The 13,921-nt window shown below is 45.9% G+C and overlaps 1 protein-coding gene across 1 annotated transcript; it reads left to right on the top strand.

Moving 5' to 3' along the window:
* The first annotated feature begins 6,235 nt into the window (after window positions 1–6,235).
* Window positions 6,236–12,590, top strand: VSTM5 (V-set and transmembrane domain containing 5). The gene is made up of 4 exons (XM_051628423.1): window positions 6,236–6,320; window positions 9,347–9,676; window positions 9,778–9,918; window positions 11,467–12,590. Exons 1-4 carry the CDS (start codon window positions 6,236–6,238, stop codon window positions 11,508–11,510), a joined length of 600 nt encoding a protein of 199 aa, XP_051484383.1. The 3' UTR covers window positions 11,511–12,590.
* Window positions 12,591–13,921: the final 1,331 nt, after the last annotated feature.

The raw sequence follows: 13,921 nt of genomic DNA, 5'->3' as shown, positions 1-13,921 counted from the left end.
GGAAGTCAAAAATAGACAAATTCGCACAAAAACCATGGTTCTGCTTTTTAGAGGTAAGGTTTGTTAAATATTAGAACAATTTTCTCAGGATGAGAAAGGTGGATTCTTCATGACTGAAAATGCCACAGTGAAACTGGGAGCTTTTTTGAAAGTTTTTCTCTGTCTTAATGGAATTCCTTCAGGAGTGCCCTAGGGTACATGATGTCCAGCCCAGAGCTCAGACTGGCCAACCCCGTGATGTTGTCTGTTCCTGACTTCTCCCAACACTGCTGGAGATGGGCAACCAGGTACCATTCAGGTAACCACTATCACCTTCAGCTTAATGCTGACAAATGCTCAGAACCCTTGAGCTCCAACAACGGCGAAGTCGCCAAGACCACAGTGTGACTTGGATTTCTAAATCTAAACTGAGACCCAGATCAGCAGATTCTCTGAATCCTGAACCTCAGGTTATCTGTGCAACCACAGTGCAACAACAGTGCCCAGGGCATCCCAAGACTTGGGATGACACAAGCTTGTGCTGTTCTGGAAATGACAAGGATAGAATTGAAACTCACGGGAAACAAGGGAAGACACAAGAGTATCTTTCATAGTTGCTCCTCTTTGAGATTATTTTCATTCTGCACACAGTGGACAGATGTGCCATTAGCTTTGAAAAACATTCACATTGCTAATGATCACCAGCAAAAGTCAGCAAAGTAGACAGCATGGGTCTCCCATTTCCTGGGTGAGATCATCTACCCCTGAGCTGCTGAATACAAGGCAAGAGGAGAGAGTATACCCTGCTTCTGGACTTTTGGACTCTAGCCTGGGAAAAGAATCCTGAATATATTTAGCAAACAGGATTCAAATTCTTCAGCAGCTTTAGATGAACCAAAACAAGTTTCTGATAATAGATTTACCTGCAGGGTGATGCCAGAAATTCTTTAAGCCTCTTTGATTTATAGAGCTGTACTATGAAATCTGAGAGGCAAGCCTTGGAGTGACATATACAGCTTTCTGGGAGAGCCAGCCTGGCTGTGTCACTGGACGCAGTGTCTCCAAGGTCCCTGGAGACATGCACTGACTGCACCAGGCTGGAAATCCCAACCCAGCAGCTGCCATAAAAGTGAGGCATTGCCTTCCTTTGGTCCCTGGGAAGATCTTGATGGCAGAGCCATACCAGAAAGCCTTTCTAGCCAACTCCTACAAGATTTACTTCTAATTTTTCAGGATTTAAGTATGTTTTCATGGCTGTCACACCTGCCCTGATAGGTGCCATAGCTGCTTCTCTGGGTCAAGCAGTTTTTCTTGGCATTGCTTGTGGCAAAAAACTTGCAGCTAGGGCTCATAATGAACTGCCTGATGTCTCAGGCATCATCTGCAGGCAGATGCATTGAGTATGATGAACTGGAAAAAGAAGGAGGAGGGAAGGCAGAGATAGAGAAAAAAAACCAAACCACTAATGAGGAGCTCAATGAATTGCAGTGGTCATATAATGTGTCCTGCTACTGTAGCACAAAGCTACAGCCACTGTCCCTGTGCTGGCTGTGCCCTGTGCTCTTGCCACACCATCTGGAAGGGATAAAGGCAACCTCAGGGATGCAAGAAAGTGGGGATATTTTTCTCTATTTTGCCATAAACTTCCTAGAAAAAGCAACTTTGTGCTTTGGTTTCCTGTTTTTAGAAACTGGGGGTATTGTGATCTCTGTAAATACAGAACGGTATAGAAGGCTGAGAATTTACCATCTTGGAAGAATTTTAATGCCACACAGTGGAAGCCTGTTTAATTTCTGCCACTGAGCAGTGCCTTGTGGGCAAATACAATCACCCAGCTATCACCACTGGAAGATGTGCTTTGATAATCTCCCATTTGATAAAAACTCTTTCCAAATATCTCCCTTCTACTGAGCATCTGTCCATCCTCAGGTACACATTTCTGCATCTTTCAAGGTCGAGCTTCACTTCATTTCATTTTTTCCTCTATTTTCCTAACCCCAAAAACCACAGACCAAAGCCACAAGGAGACTCAGGCAATCTAGACAGCTTCAAAAGTGAAGGAATGCTGATGGACCAGGATTACCCATGGTCTCTCCTCTTATAGCTATTGATTGATTTGGAATAAGAGAAGGGCTTTTTATACTGTGCCTCTGCTGGAAGAATTAAAAGACAAAAATAAACCACTGACAAAGTGCAGATTTGGCCAGGTCCTGCTTCAGGTGCTGAAAAAGACTTGTTTCTTTTCATCTTTTATGGATAGAAGGAATGTTTTTACACATAGGACCTCACAGTGAATCTTCTTTTCACTTCTAGAAGATCAAAATAAGATAATCCAGGACCACCAACTTCACGTGAAAGAGGAGGGCCCAGCAGGATGTTCCCTATTTTTCTTCTATACCTGTGCCTGGAATACATTTATGTTCCCAATCAGAAGCCTGCAGCTCTTTCCTGCTCTCTGACAGCTGTTTGCAAGCTCACTACATGGACCAAAAGCATCAAGCATCTGAAGGCAATGCTGAGCAGCCTCCACAGCCCTCTGACCCTGCAGATGCAATGCCCTGCAGTGCCTTCTAACATTTCTTAGCTGAGTTTTCTCCCACAGTTTCTTGGAGGATGAAATTACCTCAAAACAGCTGTTGCAGGTCTGGAAACTCTGAATTTTTGACTCCTGGGTATTTTTGCTTTTCTTCAGCAAAAGAGAAGGTCAAGCATTTTGTTGAGTCCAAAGAGACATCAAAGGAAAAGCGTGAAGGAAAAAAAAAATAAAAATAAAACCCTCTGTATAAAGAGTGAATTTCAGAGTGCTCATGCAGCATATTAGAGAGCAAAAGGAGCTCTCTGGCTCCTATCTGGCTGTTGTTGCAGTTGTTAATGTGGTTTTGTTCCATTATTAATGACAACAGAAAGAGAAATCAGGCCTTCCAGACAAACTTGAGAGATGCTCAGATGGCAAAAAGAAGAGGAAAATCAAACAACCTTAAAATAATGGAAATAAGCAAAGATAAGGGAAGGGAAAGCTTAATATACTGAACATGTAGTAACAGAAATCTGCAGGAGTCTATAGCACTTTAGGGGTGATGAATTGAATCTTTTACAAAGCTTGTAAATCACTCCCAGAGCCTTCTAGTTTAAGGGCACTTTCTAAATAAACAAGGAAAAACTAATTTCTTACAGCCTGTACTATATTTCTTGATAGATTTGTGTTTCCTAAAACTGCTATTTGACAAGCAAAGAAAAATAAAATCATAAGAGCAGCATTAATGGACAAAACATCTGTAACCTAGAGAGACATATCATTAGGCACATCTGAATGTGGTTGGGCAGGTTTTCAGTAAAAAGCTTTGTTAGAAAAATACATCATGAATATGCCAAGGTATATCTCAGTGTTAACACTCCAGTCTGACTTTCCTGTACAGTTACTCAGAGTTAGCTACCAAATCAGCATCCCTGCAGCAGAGCCAGGCAGGGCACTTCTCTTTGCTCCTATTCAGCAGAAACAGCTCCCCTGCCAAAGCCTTGCACTGATGCCCAAGCACCAAAGCCTAGGACCCATCACCAGCTTGTCCACAGCTTTATCCTCAAACCCCATCCCTAACAGAAGAAGAGATCTGCAGAAGCTCATCCCCCATTGTGTCTCAGGTGCTGAGGGGCAGGCAAATGCTGGGGGGACTCAGAGGGGCCAAGCATCGAGGTGAAATATGGTTAGACTGGCTGTTAATCAGTAACACAGATATCACTGGCATTCTGTGAAGTCAAGTGCAGTCACCTGCTGATGGGGCTGTTCCCATGGTCCCCAACACCAGCCCCTGTGGTGCAGCTCACCATGGCCACGCTCCTCTGCAGGCTGCCAGTGGGAAGCCTGCCCCCAAAATCCCCCCTGCTCTCTGCTGCTCCCCTGCCCTGCCAACAGGCTCCCACCCTGCCCAAAGCACTCACCCTCTGCTGCCATTTCACCCCCAATGTATTTCTGCTCAAGAGAAACCTTTTCCCTTGCAGAGGGGATGTTTGCAGCACAGCAAAAGAAAGCATTGCTTGCAATGGGCTCTCAGGGAAAGAAGAACCAGATGGCTTTCAGATAAGTAAGGTTTGTAAAAATCTGATTAAAAACTGTCTTAATGCTGGGCATTTTGTCATATGTGTCACTGTATTTCTTGAGGTGCAGTTTATGTTAAAAAACCCAACTTCTCAATATTTTAAGATTTTCCTTTTAAAAAGAAGGAAGCTGAAAGCTCTTTGCTGTTTATTATGCTGAAATAATGTTGAAAATAAACACCTGTTTCTTACTCCAGGACTGAACACTTGACCTATACTGCAAAGACAAAATTGTCAATGTTTGGGAAGAACTCCAGACCTGGATTCCAATCAATGCAACTAGTGTGATATATTTTAAATTGCTCGAAGTTCAATTCATTTTATATGAGTATATGCCCCATGTGCTGTCTTGCCAAAATAGGTCACTGGGCCAAGAGCTCAAAAATCATTTAAATAAAGGTTTGAAGAAATGAAAAGGGAAAATTATATAAGTTTACGTTACCATGAGACCTTTTTAAGGTCTTTGAGGAATAAAACTGCCAGGAAGCAATGTGCTCAGGAAGAAATTTTGCCACTGGGCATCCCATTTCAGCAGGGACACCCCAACACAATGCTGATCTGGTGCAGCAGAGGAGATCTGGCAAAGCACAGGAGCAGCTCAGATGGGGTAGAGGGGAAGCATTTTGTAGGCTGCCTGAGCAGATGAACTATAATAATGCTTTCAGGCACCCCCAGCACCACAGCAAGCTGCAAAACCTATGTGAGATCAAATATTCATAAGGCACTAAGTCTTCACTAACCTCTCTCACTCTGTCCCTTCATCTGATGCCTATTGCTGAAGCTTCAAGAGATGCACCAGAAGTCAGGGAAGCTGGAGATCTTGTTGCACCCTGAACAAAAGACGGACCCTGGAGTCCATGCAGATTGCAGACCTTCTCTTGCCAAGGCCTGATCTAGGTCCCAGAAATCCCCTCTGAGGTGTGCAAGTAGGAAACCCTGATGTCACATGGGGGCTTTCACATGGCTGCACCAAACAGCATCACACTTGTTGGAAAGCCCCAGTGGGAGCAGGTCCCCCACAGCCAAGCCCCAAGAAAGCCCAGTCCCACTCCCACTCAGTCCTCTGCCTGGGGCTTTGGCCACCCAGATCCACACAGGGCTCTCATGTCAGCTTTGCAGACAAGCACGAAGTAGGGATCCTGCACTAGACCATACCTTGCAGTGGGAGCTGTGGCTGCCCACTGCAGAGGGTTTTAGCAGACCCCATCCAACCCTCCTTGCACAGGGAGTTGCCCTTTCCTCCCACCTACCCTGAGAAACCTGTGCTGACCAGGAGCTGAGCTGTCTCCTTTTATCCTCACCCTACTAAAGAGAACTTGAGGAGAGAGGAACACAAGGAAAGGGGGATAGAAGACCCCCTGGCCACCCCAGCGTGTACCCCTTCCACTGGGCACAGGGGAGTGCTTAGGGCCTCTGGCAGCATCTCCCCCTGAACGAGGGTGAATTTTCAGGATTGGGGCACTTGCATATTTTCTAATCATGTTTTCCCTTTAGTCACCTGTCCCATGCTTTCTGAAAGAAGGACAAGCATGTCTGGGGACCTCCTCTGGAAGATGGTAGGATAGGCGAGCACGCAGTGCTTGTGCTGGGTACGGTGGGATGGGAATGGCTCTCAATTCCCACCGTGGTCACCTGAGATGACCCCTGGGCACACAGAGCTGCTGCTGCCCAGCCCCGCCATCCCACCCGCAGCATCACCAACTCCTTTCAACACCTCGAAATTTCCCTTGCGGGTGCGTGTTCCCTTAGTGATCACACCAAAACCTAAGCATCCTCAGCCCGGGCCGGTTCCCGAGCTCCGGCCGCGCTCCGGGGGGACCGGGCTCCCTGCCCCCCGCCGGGAGCGGCTCGGGCGGCCCCCCCGGCGGCCCATGACGGCTCATTTCCTGGCTGGGGCGATGGCAGGCGGCCGGGCAGCGCTTTCCTTTCCCCAGCCAATTGCATCTTCAATCCGTATCGGAGGATCGCGGGGTGTGAGGCGCGGGAGAGCCCGGCGAGCGCCGGGGGGAAGCAGCGACCGGTCCCGGCTCCGCGGCAGGAGGAGGAGGAGGAAGAGGAGGGAGAGGAGCGAGGAAGACGCCTGGGGCGGGCAGCCCCCGGGGTCGGGCCGCGCTGGCCGGCCCAGCCGCTTAAATGCAAGCCCTGGAGCATCGGCTTTTCGCTGATGAGACCGCTGCGGGGCTGCCGGGGCCGGGGCGTCGTCGTGGGGACCGTCACCCTCTGCCTGGCCGCCGGGTGGGCTCTGCAGAGTAAGTGTCCCTTTCTCCGCTACCACCCCCGGCCCTTTCCTCCTCCTTCCCGCCGCGCTGCCTGCAGCTCAGCCGCAGCTCTCGGCAGCCACGCCGGGGTGCGGAGACCCCAGCCCCTCCCCGGACCACGGCCCCGGTCCCCGCCGCCCACGGGCTGCCCGGCACCGGGGAGGGGACGGGGCGGACGGGGGGGCTCAAGGAGGCATCGCGGCTCTCTGCGGGCTCTGGAGGGCTCGTCCCCGCTCATGCTGCTCAGGGGAGGGGGCAGCGGAGCCGTGCCAGCCCGGGGGCAGCCCCACGCTGCAGTTCCCCTCTGCCATCCCAACAACAAGGGGAGGCAAGGAGGAGGAAACAAATCCCGGCTAACCATCCCGAAACGGCTCGGGTCACTTGGGAAAGGCGGCGGGGAAGACGGCAGGTGGATTTCCCCCCAGCAGCCCTCGGGGGGGAGCGCGGACGGGGCTACACTCGCCAAGCCAGGGCTGGGGAAGGCTGCAGCCCCCGCCCCTGGGCACTGGGGTGGGCAGTACCAGCCCTGGCTTTGGTTTGGACACGTCACGGCCTTCTCCTTCATCATCGAGGTGACGCACGAACTCGAAGGGTGGAGGAACTGCCCCCGGAGTTTCAGACCTCCCATTTTAGAGCTGCCCCCCATTCCAGAGCTCCTTCGTGGAGGCCTCTCGCTGCTGACCCGTTCCCACCCACTCCTCATCACGCTGCAGGCCCGGCACGTTGCCATGGCCAGGTTTGGTACACAGAGCCACACTTCCAGCTTTGACTCCCGGCCAGCAGAGAACTTCGGAGTGCAGCAGCTTGCCCGGGACAGCAAACTCACCGGTCCCCCCGTCTCCTCGAGGCACGCTTTGCTGGGCGTGAAGGGTCTGGTTGTGCAAGCAGCAGAACAGAGCGGCCTTGGCTGGGCGCTGGGGTGGGTGTGATGTTTGCTTTCAAGGCTGATGCAGCCCTGTTTGGATTAGATCGGTTCAGGTGATTGAGGCAGGCCGTGTGTTAAACAGATTTTTGAATGGTTATTGCCTTGCCTTTTTTGGCTTTGTGTACTGGGTAGGGACAGAACACATTTGCAAGTAATTTAATGGAAGGATTATTTATGGTTGTGTTGTGTTTTTTTTTTAACATTTACCTTGCAATCACATATTCAAAACAAAGCCGTGCCTTTATCAAAACATAAAAGGGTCACGGTGGTGAGACACTCAGCCCCTGTCTAGTCAGAAGCAGAGCAAAAGGGCTTTAAATAAACACATGGAACAGAAAACAATTAGAACAATTTGCAGCCATTACCAGAGGTTCCCGTCTGTTCTGTTTCTCTAGCTGGCACAAACCCCTTTTTCACAGTCTGGTTAGTCTCTCCTGCACACAGGGTGAACGGGAGAGCACAGCTCAGCTGAGGGTGCCCTGGGCTACCGGGAAAGTGTGGTGTCCCTGCAAGAGGAACTGGCAGCAGGAGCATGACAAGCTGTCCATGAAAGGGGAATCCCAGCAGTGTTATTCTGGAAAAAGCCTAGATCCCCTCTCGTTAACAAATATAGAGAGGGTGGAGCTTTCTTCTGTGCTGGTCCCATAGTTGAGGACCTGGGAATCAAACTGGCTTCCCCAGCTTTCCTGCCTTATCTTGAACAGCAAAGTTTCTGATTTCTGCTACAGATCCTAAATAGAGACAAGCTGACTTGTAATTCATTTATCCATCTCTCCCCATTTGTGGTTTCTCTGAGGTTTTGCTGGCCATGGGGGTGTTCTTAATTTTTAACAGGATCTTAAAATAATTTGTTTCCCTTGGAGATTCTTTTTCCTTTGTCTTTTTAAACCATTGTTTTCCCTGAAGACTCTGCAGGACCTCTAGGAGTATCCCCAAGGGTCCTGCTTTGAACTGCTTCAGCATAGCTGGGGGTCTTGTCCTCCCTCCCCACTGGGCTACAGACATTTGTAGCTCAGCATGATTTTTTGAGTTCTGCTCTTGCAGTCAGGCTGTTCCCACAGGACCTGGTGAGCTGCTCCAAGCCAAGCCAGGAAAAGGCATCAGCAGTGAGGCTTACGCTGTGCTTTATCTGCTTTGTGTCTCACTTGATTTTTGTGTGTAGATAACAGGATTTCTCTCTCTAGCCAAGTGTCTCAAACTCACCGCTAATTATTATTATTATTATTAAAAAAAAAAAAAGTATGCCAGTTGAGACTTGAATGTTTGGTGTTCATCCAAATCTTCATGCAGAAATAGCCCCACGCAAGCAGAAATTATTGCAGTTACACATTAAACTAACTGGTCAGTTCAGTTTCACAGTGTTATGTACAGCTCTGTAATCACATAAGTAGAAACTTGGTGAGAATTCAATATTCTTTCACGTGTTTTTTGCCAGGGAATCATCAGAAACATAAAGTGCCTGACTTTATGTGAAACTGGGTACCTTTGATTCTCTGTGATTTATCTGCACTGACACAGAACTGGCTGCCTTTACAAAGCTGTTGTCTCAGATGTTGATTACATGTCCTGAAAATATTATTAAGTCCTTGCCATGTCTTCACATACTTAAGCCTGCTACCCGGTTGCTCTTGGGGGATGTTAATTCATTTGTATAATAGGTTACCTTGGCAATGGCAATTAAACTTTTTGTTTAAATGCAGGATTTTAAAGAAAAGCCAGTACTGATGAAGCATTGCTCAGTTTTTAGAAAATGTTATACTCCCTTACCCAAAAAGACTTTTCCAAACCCTCTCCTCTTGGGTATTGAAAGACTGAAACATGTGCAATTACTTGTCCTGTATGGTGGAGGCATTTCTCCTGACTATCACTATTAAAAAATGTGTGTTTTGTGTTTAATTTAAGTATACATGTTCCTTTTGTTCCATGTTCCTAGGGTCAGAAGAAAGAAAGAGAAACAACAAAGCATAATCCATCCTCTCTTAAAACAAACCTCTGAGATAGGCAGGATGAATCAGGCCCCAGAGCTCCCATCCTGTCCTGGATGGATGGTGCAGCCTCCCCTTCACACTCATCACCCTCCTTTGTCTTTCAGCTCCTGGAGGAGTATCGTTAGTTATCCCACATCCCAACATCAATGCAACAGTGGCACAAAACATCTTGCTCTCCGTTGAGTACTCGTGCAGAGGCGTTGCCAGCGTTGAGTGGAGGCATGTGTCGAGCTGGGGCACCACCAAAATTGTTGAGTGGAAAAGTGGCAATGATGTCAACATATCCACAGTGTACAAAGACAGAGTGACTACTTTTGAAAATGGCTCCATACAGCTCCTGAACATAAGCATGAGAGATGCTGGCTACTATTTTATCACTGTAACAGAGGAGTTTGGAACCAACACCTATGGCACCATCATAGTCAATGTTTACGGTACGAACTACCTGGGAGTTCTTGGCTTTACCCAGTGTTTAAACATTAATCTGCTTGTCATCAGTTTTATAATACTAATGTTTTTTCTGTCCACACTGCAGAGATCATCTATGAAGATCTACATTTTGTAGCAGTTCTCTTTGCATTTCTTGCTGCAGTATCTGCCATTTTGATCTGCTTCATGTGGCTGTGTAATAAATCTCTGCATCTATTCCAGAAGAAGACAACACACAAACTAACAGGTATCTCTCTCTAAGACTGCAGTCAAGGGATAGCGTTTTTAAGTCCTAATTTTAGCCTAAAATTCACTTGTGATTTGAGCCATAAAGGTGCTAAGCAGGGACACGAAGAAACAAGACTAAGGGCTCAATATAGTTACCCTTTCCAACTCTTTACTAGCTGAGGCAACTGAATAATAGGTACTTAGTTGCAGAGCTACCCACAGGGTATCTACCTTATACATTTTGCATCAGAAACCACAAAATATATCCAATATTGCTAACTGCAAAACTTAGGGAGAAAAGGCCAGAGCTGCAATAACCTCTCATCAAAGGGCATGAGATGAAGTCAAGAGCATCATCATCCTACAGGATGGCCCTTTGGAGCAGCTGCCGCCTCACTTCATTGAGGGCTGAACCTCTTCCTCTCCTCTCAAATCCCCCTTTCATCTGTCCTCATCTTTGATCTAGTTGCAGACTTCAGTGAACACTGACTAATATCAGAAGCAGACTCCTAACAGTCACCAAAAAAACCAGTCATGAAAAGCAGATCAAGGGCTGCACTGAAGGGAGCACTCACATATTGGAGAAGAAACTCCCAAGCCACAAACAGGGATGTACAGCCTAGGCAGGAAGAGAAGGTGCCACAGTACAGGCCTGGGCTCAAGCTCTGGGCACATCCTTGGAACAAGAGCTTTCTTTTACCACTTCAAAACCTTTCAGGCATTCACCTCCCTTCTTTGTCAGTGCAGCTCCACTAGCGGTTTCTTGTCCTCTAAGTAAAAGGTCTGTATTTCTTCTCTAGTAAGTGCTGCTTAAGCTGTTTTGTTACAAGCAGCCTAAGTATCAGTATTTTACTACAGCAGCACAGATACTTGAGAATCCTAAGCCTCATGGCCCAGACTTCGTGTGAACTCTGGAAAACCTGGTATGAGAAGAGATTAATTTGGCTCAAGCTGTCTCTTTCCTTTCTGCTGCTCACGTAGACCTTTAAGGGCTGCTGCTGCTTTCACAGTGCACATACCACTCACAGGCTTCTGTAGCTACTGAAAATTTTCCTCCCATGCCAGAATATACTGGCTTCTGTTTAGATAAAGCCTTTCCTGCCAGTTAAAGCCAATCTTCCTACATAGCCAGGGTTCTACAAAGTCTGAATCAAGCACACTTATTCATCAGACTTCAGGAAAAAAAAACAGTTCTGGAGACTTGTTCTGTAATCTTCTAGAAGCTGATCTAAAGCAGGGACCTAACTGCTTCCCCAGTTCCACTTAAAAGAGCCCTCGTTTCAGAAGTAAAAAAGAGAGGTATAAGGACCAGCCCTGTGGACTTCAGTTTCCATAGTACTTTTAGTCCTGCACTGGGACAAACCAGTGTCACTTTAAAGATTGTGAGGGACTCTTTATGCAATTAAATATTTTGAAAATATGTATCTAAACCTAATTGTAGATGAGTAAGCTTGTGCTAATATTAAAAAGTTCAAAATGTCTCAGCTATTAACACAGTGTTGTTAATTTTGGAGCACTGACATTCCAGCTCATTTGCCAATCAATAATAATATCCTTTTGTTTGCAGCAAGCACAACTGAAGAGATTGAATTGGAAACTATTGAGTGTTAGCCAAGGACTGTCTCATACCAAAAATAACAATTCTACCTCAGGAGAAAGTATTGACGAGGCAAGTGAGAAGGTAAAATGTTTGTGACTACTGTGGAACCATCCTGACTTGCAAAGCTAATTAGACATGAAAGCAGCAGTGTCTGGTGGATCTGCTTTGACCTGTTAAGACTTTGGCTCTGCTAGCAAAGGTCAAAGTAAAAAAGAGCATGCTTTCATGCTGAGCATAAACAAACTTCTGTGACTATTTAATAAAATCTACAGTCTCTACCACACTTAAAAACAACAAACCAACCAAGCCTCTAAGATCAACCCATAAAGGAAATTATCATGGTCTTGAAGGACACCGGTATTTTGGCTACAGCAAGTCTCCTATTACAGACAGAGCACCCATTGACATCCTTCAACATTAACATCTAATTACAGTATTACATTAAAAAATCGATTGCAAGCATTGAATCCTGTTTATTGTGCCTATGCTGCTACTTATGGGTGTAAGGAATTTACTGAAGCTCTGAAGAGCTGCAATTCTTCATGAGGCAAAACTGACTTTGAAACAACGCCAAGCTGGTCAAAGTTCCCCCACTTACATTTCCAATTGTTTACACCACCCCAGGATATTAACACACATTTTATGACATTACTAGGAGAGGTTGTTAAACAAGGAACTACACACAGACACTGAAGAGGACCACACTACAATGATTAGAAGGGTCAGATAAAATACTGACAACATCACACTAGCAGGGTGGAAAAATACTGAACAGTTTCATTGTGAAAGATGTCAAGTCCTTTGCAAGCTTAGCCCACTGATGAATAAACTACCTGAGGAAAAAAAAAAATAAAACAGCCGTACTTTGAAATTTGGTATTTACAAATGCAGTTCTGAAATTGCTCTTATTGAGAAGCCACATTTGCTTGCCTATGTTGTAAGAAAACATGAAGTGATCCAACTAGTGTGTTCTTGAATTTCCGTATCACACGTTTTCCACTTGCAGATCTGTTGGGTTGAGTAACGTTTGCTTTTGTGAGTGAGAAAACACTGAACTGGCCAGGCTCCAACTTACCCTGTTTTGCTTTTGTAATGAGAAGAATTTTGCAGTGTGAAATAAACTTTGAACATGTAAGAGACCATGGACTAGTCTGTGTCTGCAGATTGCCACGTGTCTTCTTGAGCTGAACTGCTGCTATTGCCTCTCTCACACATCAGCTCACTTGTTTGCATAAGGCTTTTACAACAGCTTCCCCTCTGGTCAGGGACTAGGATGCTCAGGTGCAGAGGCATGATGGGTTAGATACAGAAAAAAAAGGAATTTCTGTCCAAGTGCACAGCAATGCAAGAAGGCTTTTCTGAAAGTACCTTGTACACAGAGCTTTAAAAATCACCCCCTGCTTGAACTGGCCACTTGCAGTGCAAAGGACCTCGCATTCACTCATAAATTTGGCTACCAGATTCAGGTCACTGCTCCTTCCTGCATCTGGAAGAAGTTGAAAACAGGTGAGAAATTAAAAAAATAATCCCAGCTACATTACAGTTTGGCAAAATAAGTTGGTTTTAATTCTTCACTTTATATTAACAGTCTTCTGTATCTTTGAGTGAAGGTCTGATGACAAAGAAGTTGTAAGAGCATCTGTATTACTCACCAAGCTTGAAGTATTTTTGCAAACTATCCTTACAGCATACAGAAGATATTTTTTTTTTTCTGTTTATCTGTTCCAGATTATTTTACTCCCTAAATTTAGAACTTGAACATGAAGTTACGCATTAGGCTGAGCTGAATATGCAGCAGGTGCTCTGCCAGACTTATGTAGAAAGGACAAAAAGCACAGCTTGCATTAACACCATTATTCTCTGCTAACATTGACCTGAATGCTGTCATTACTGTCAAAGGAAAAGTCAGGAAATGCATACAGATGTGAATGACCATTTGAATGCGTTGCTGTAATTGTAGAGGTCACTTGCGCCTTTAAACTACAATAGTTGAAAGCTGGGATGAAACTAGGAAATGGCCATTTAAAAGCTGTCAACTTAAGATGCACTGTAGCAGCAGTTCTGTTTCCAGCTGGCTCAGTTGCTCTACCTCTCCCAGCCTGGCAAAAGATACAGCAACTTTAGGCATCCATCCTTGGCTGATGACACGGGTGCCAACCTTGCTTTTAGGCAGTATCATCTTAGATGAGCAACAGGGATTCCAATAATCCTCAATGAGGACATACAGTACAGTTAATCTATGTACTGCTTCCATATAGACAATGCCTCACCCACTCATTTTACCCAGAATGTAACATGCTTACATACATAGGTAGGGTCACTTAGAAAATATTCATTTTCTGAAACTGATTATCAAAATGTATTAAGGTAATATTTGATACACAGAATTTAGGCTAAGCTGCCTGTAGCAGTTTCTTGCCAC

This window comes from Apus apus, chromosome 1 (assembly GCF_020740795.1).
Source record: "Apus apus isolate bApuApu2 chromosome 1, bApuApu2.pri.cur, whole genome shotgun sequence".
NCBI classification, from domain to species: domain Eukaryota; kingdom Metazoa; phylum Chordata; class Aves; order Apodiformes; family Apodidae; genus Apus; species Apus apus.
Note: the sequence above shows the minus strand (reverse complement) of the source record. Positions and strands in the feature narration are given on the sequence as shown.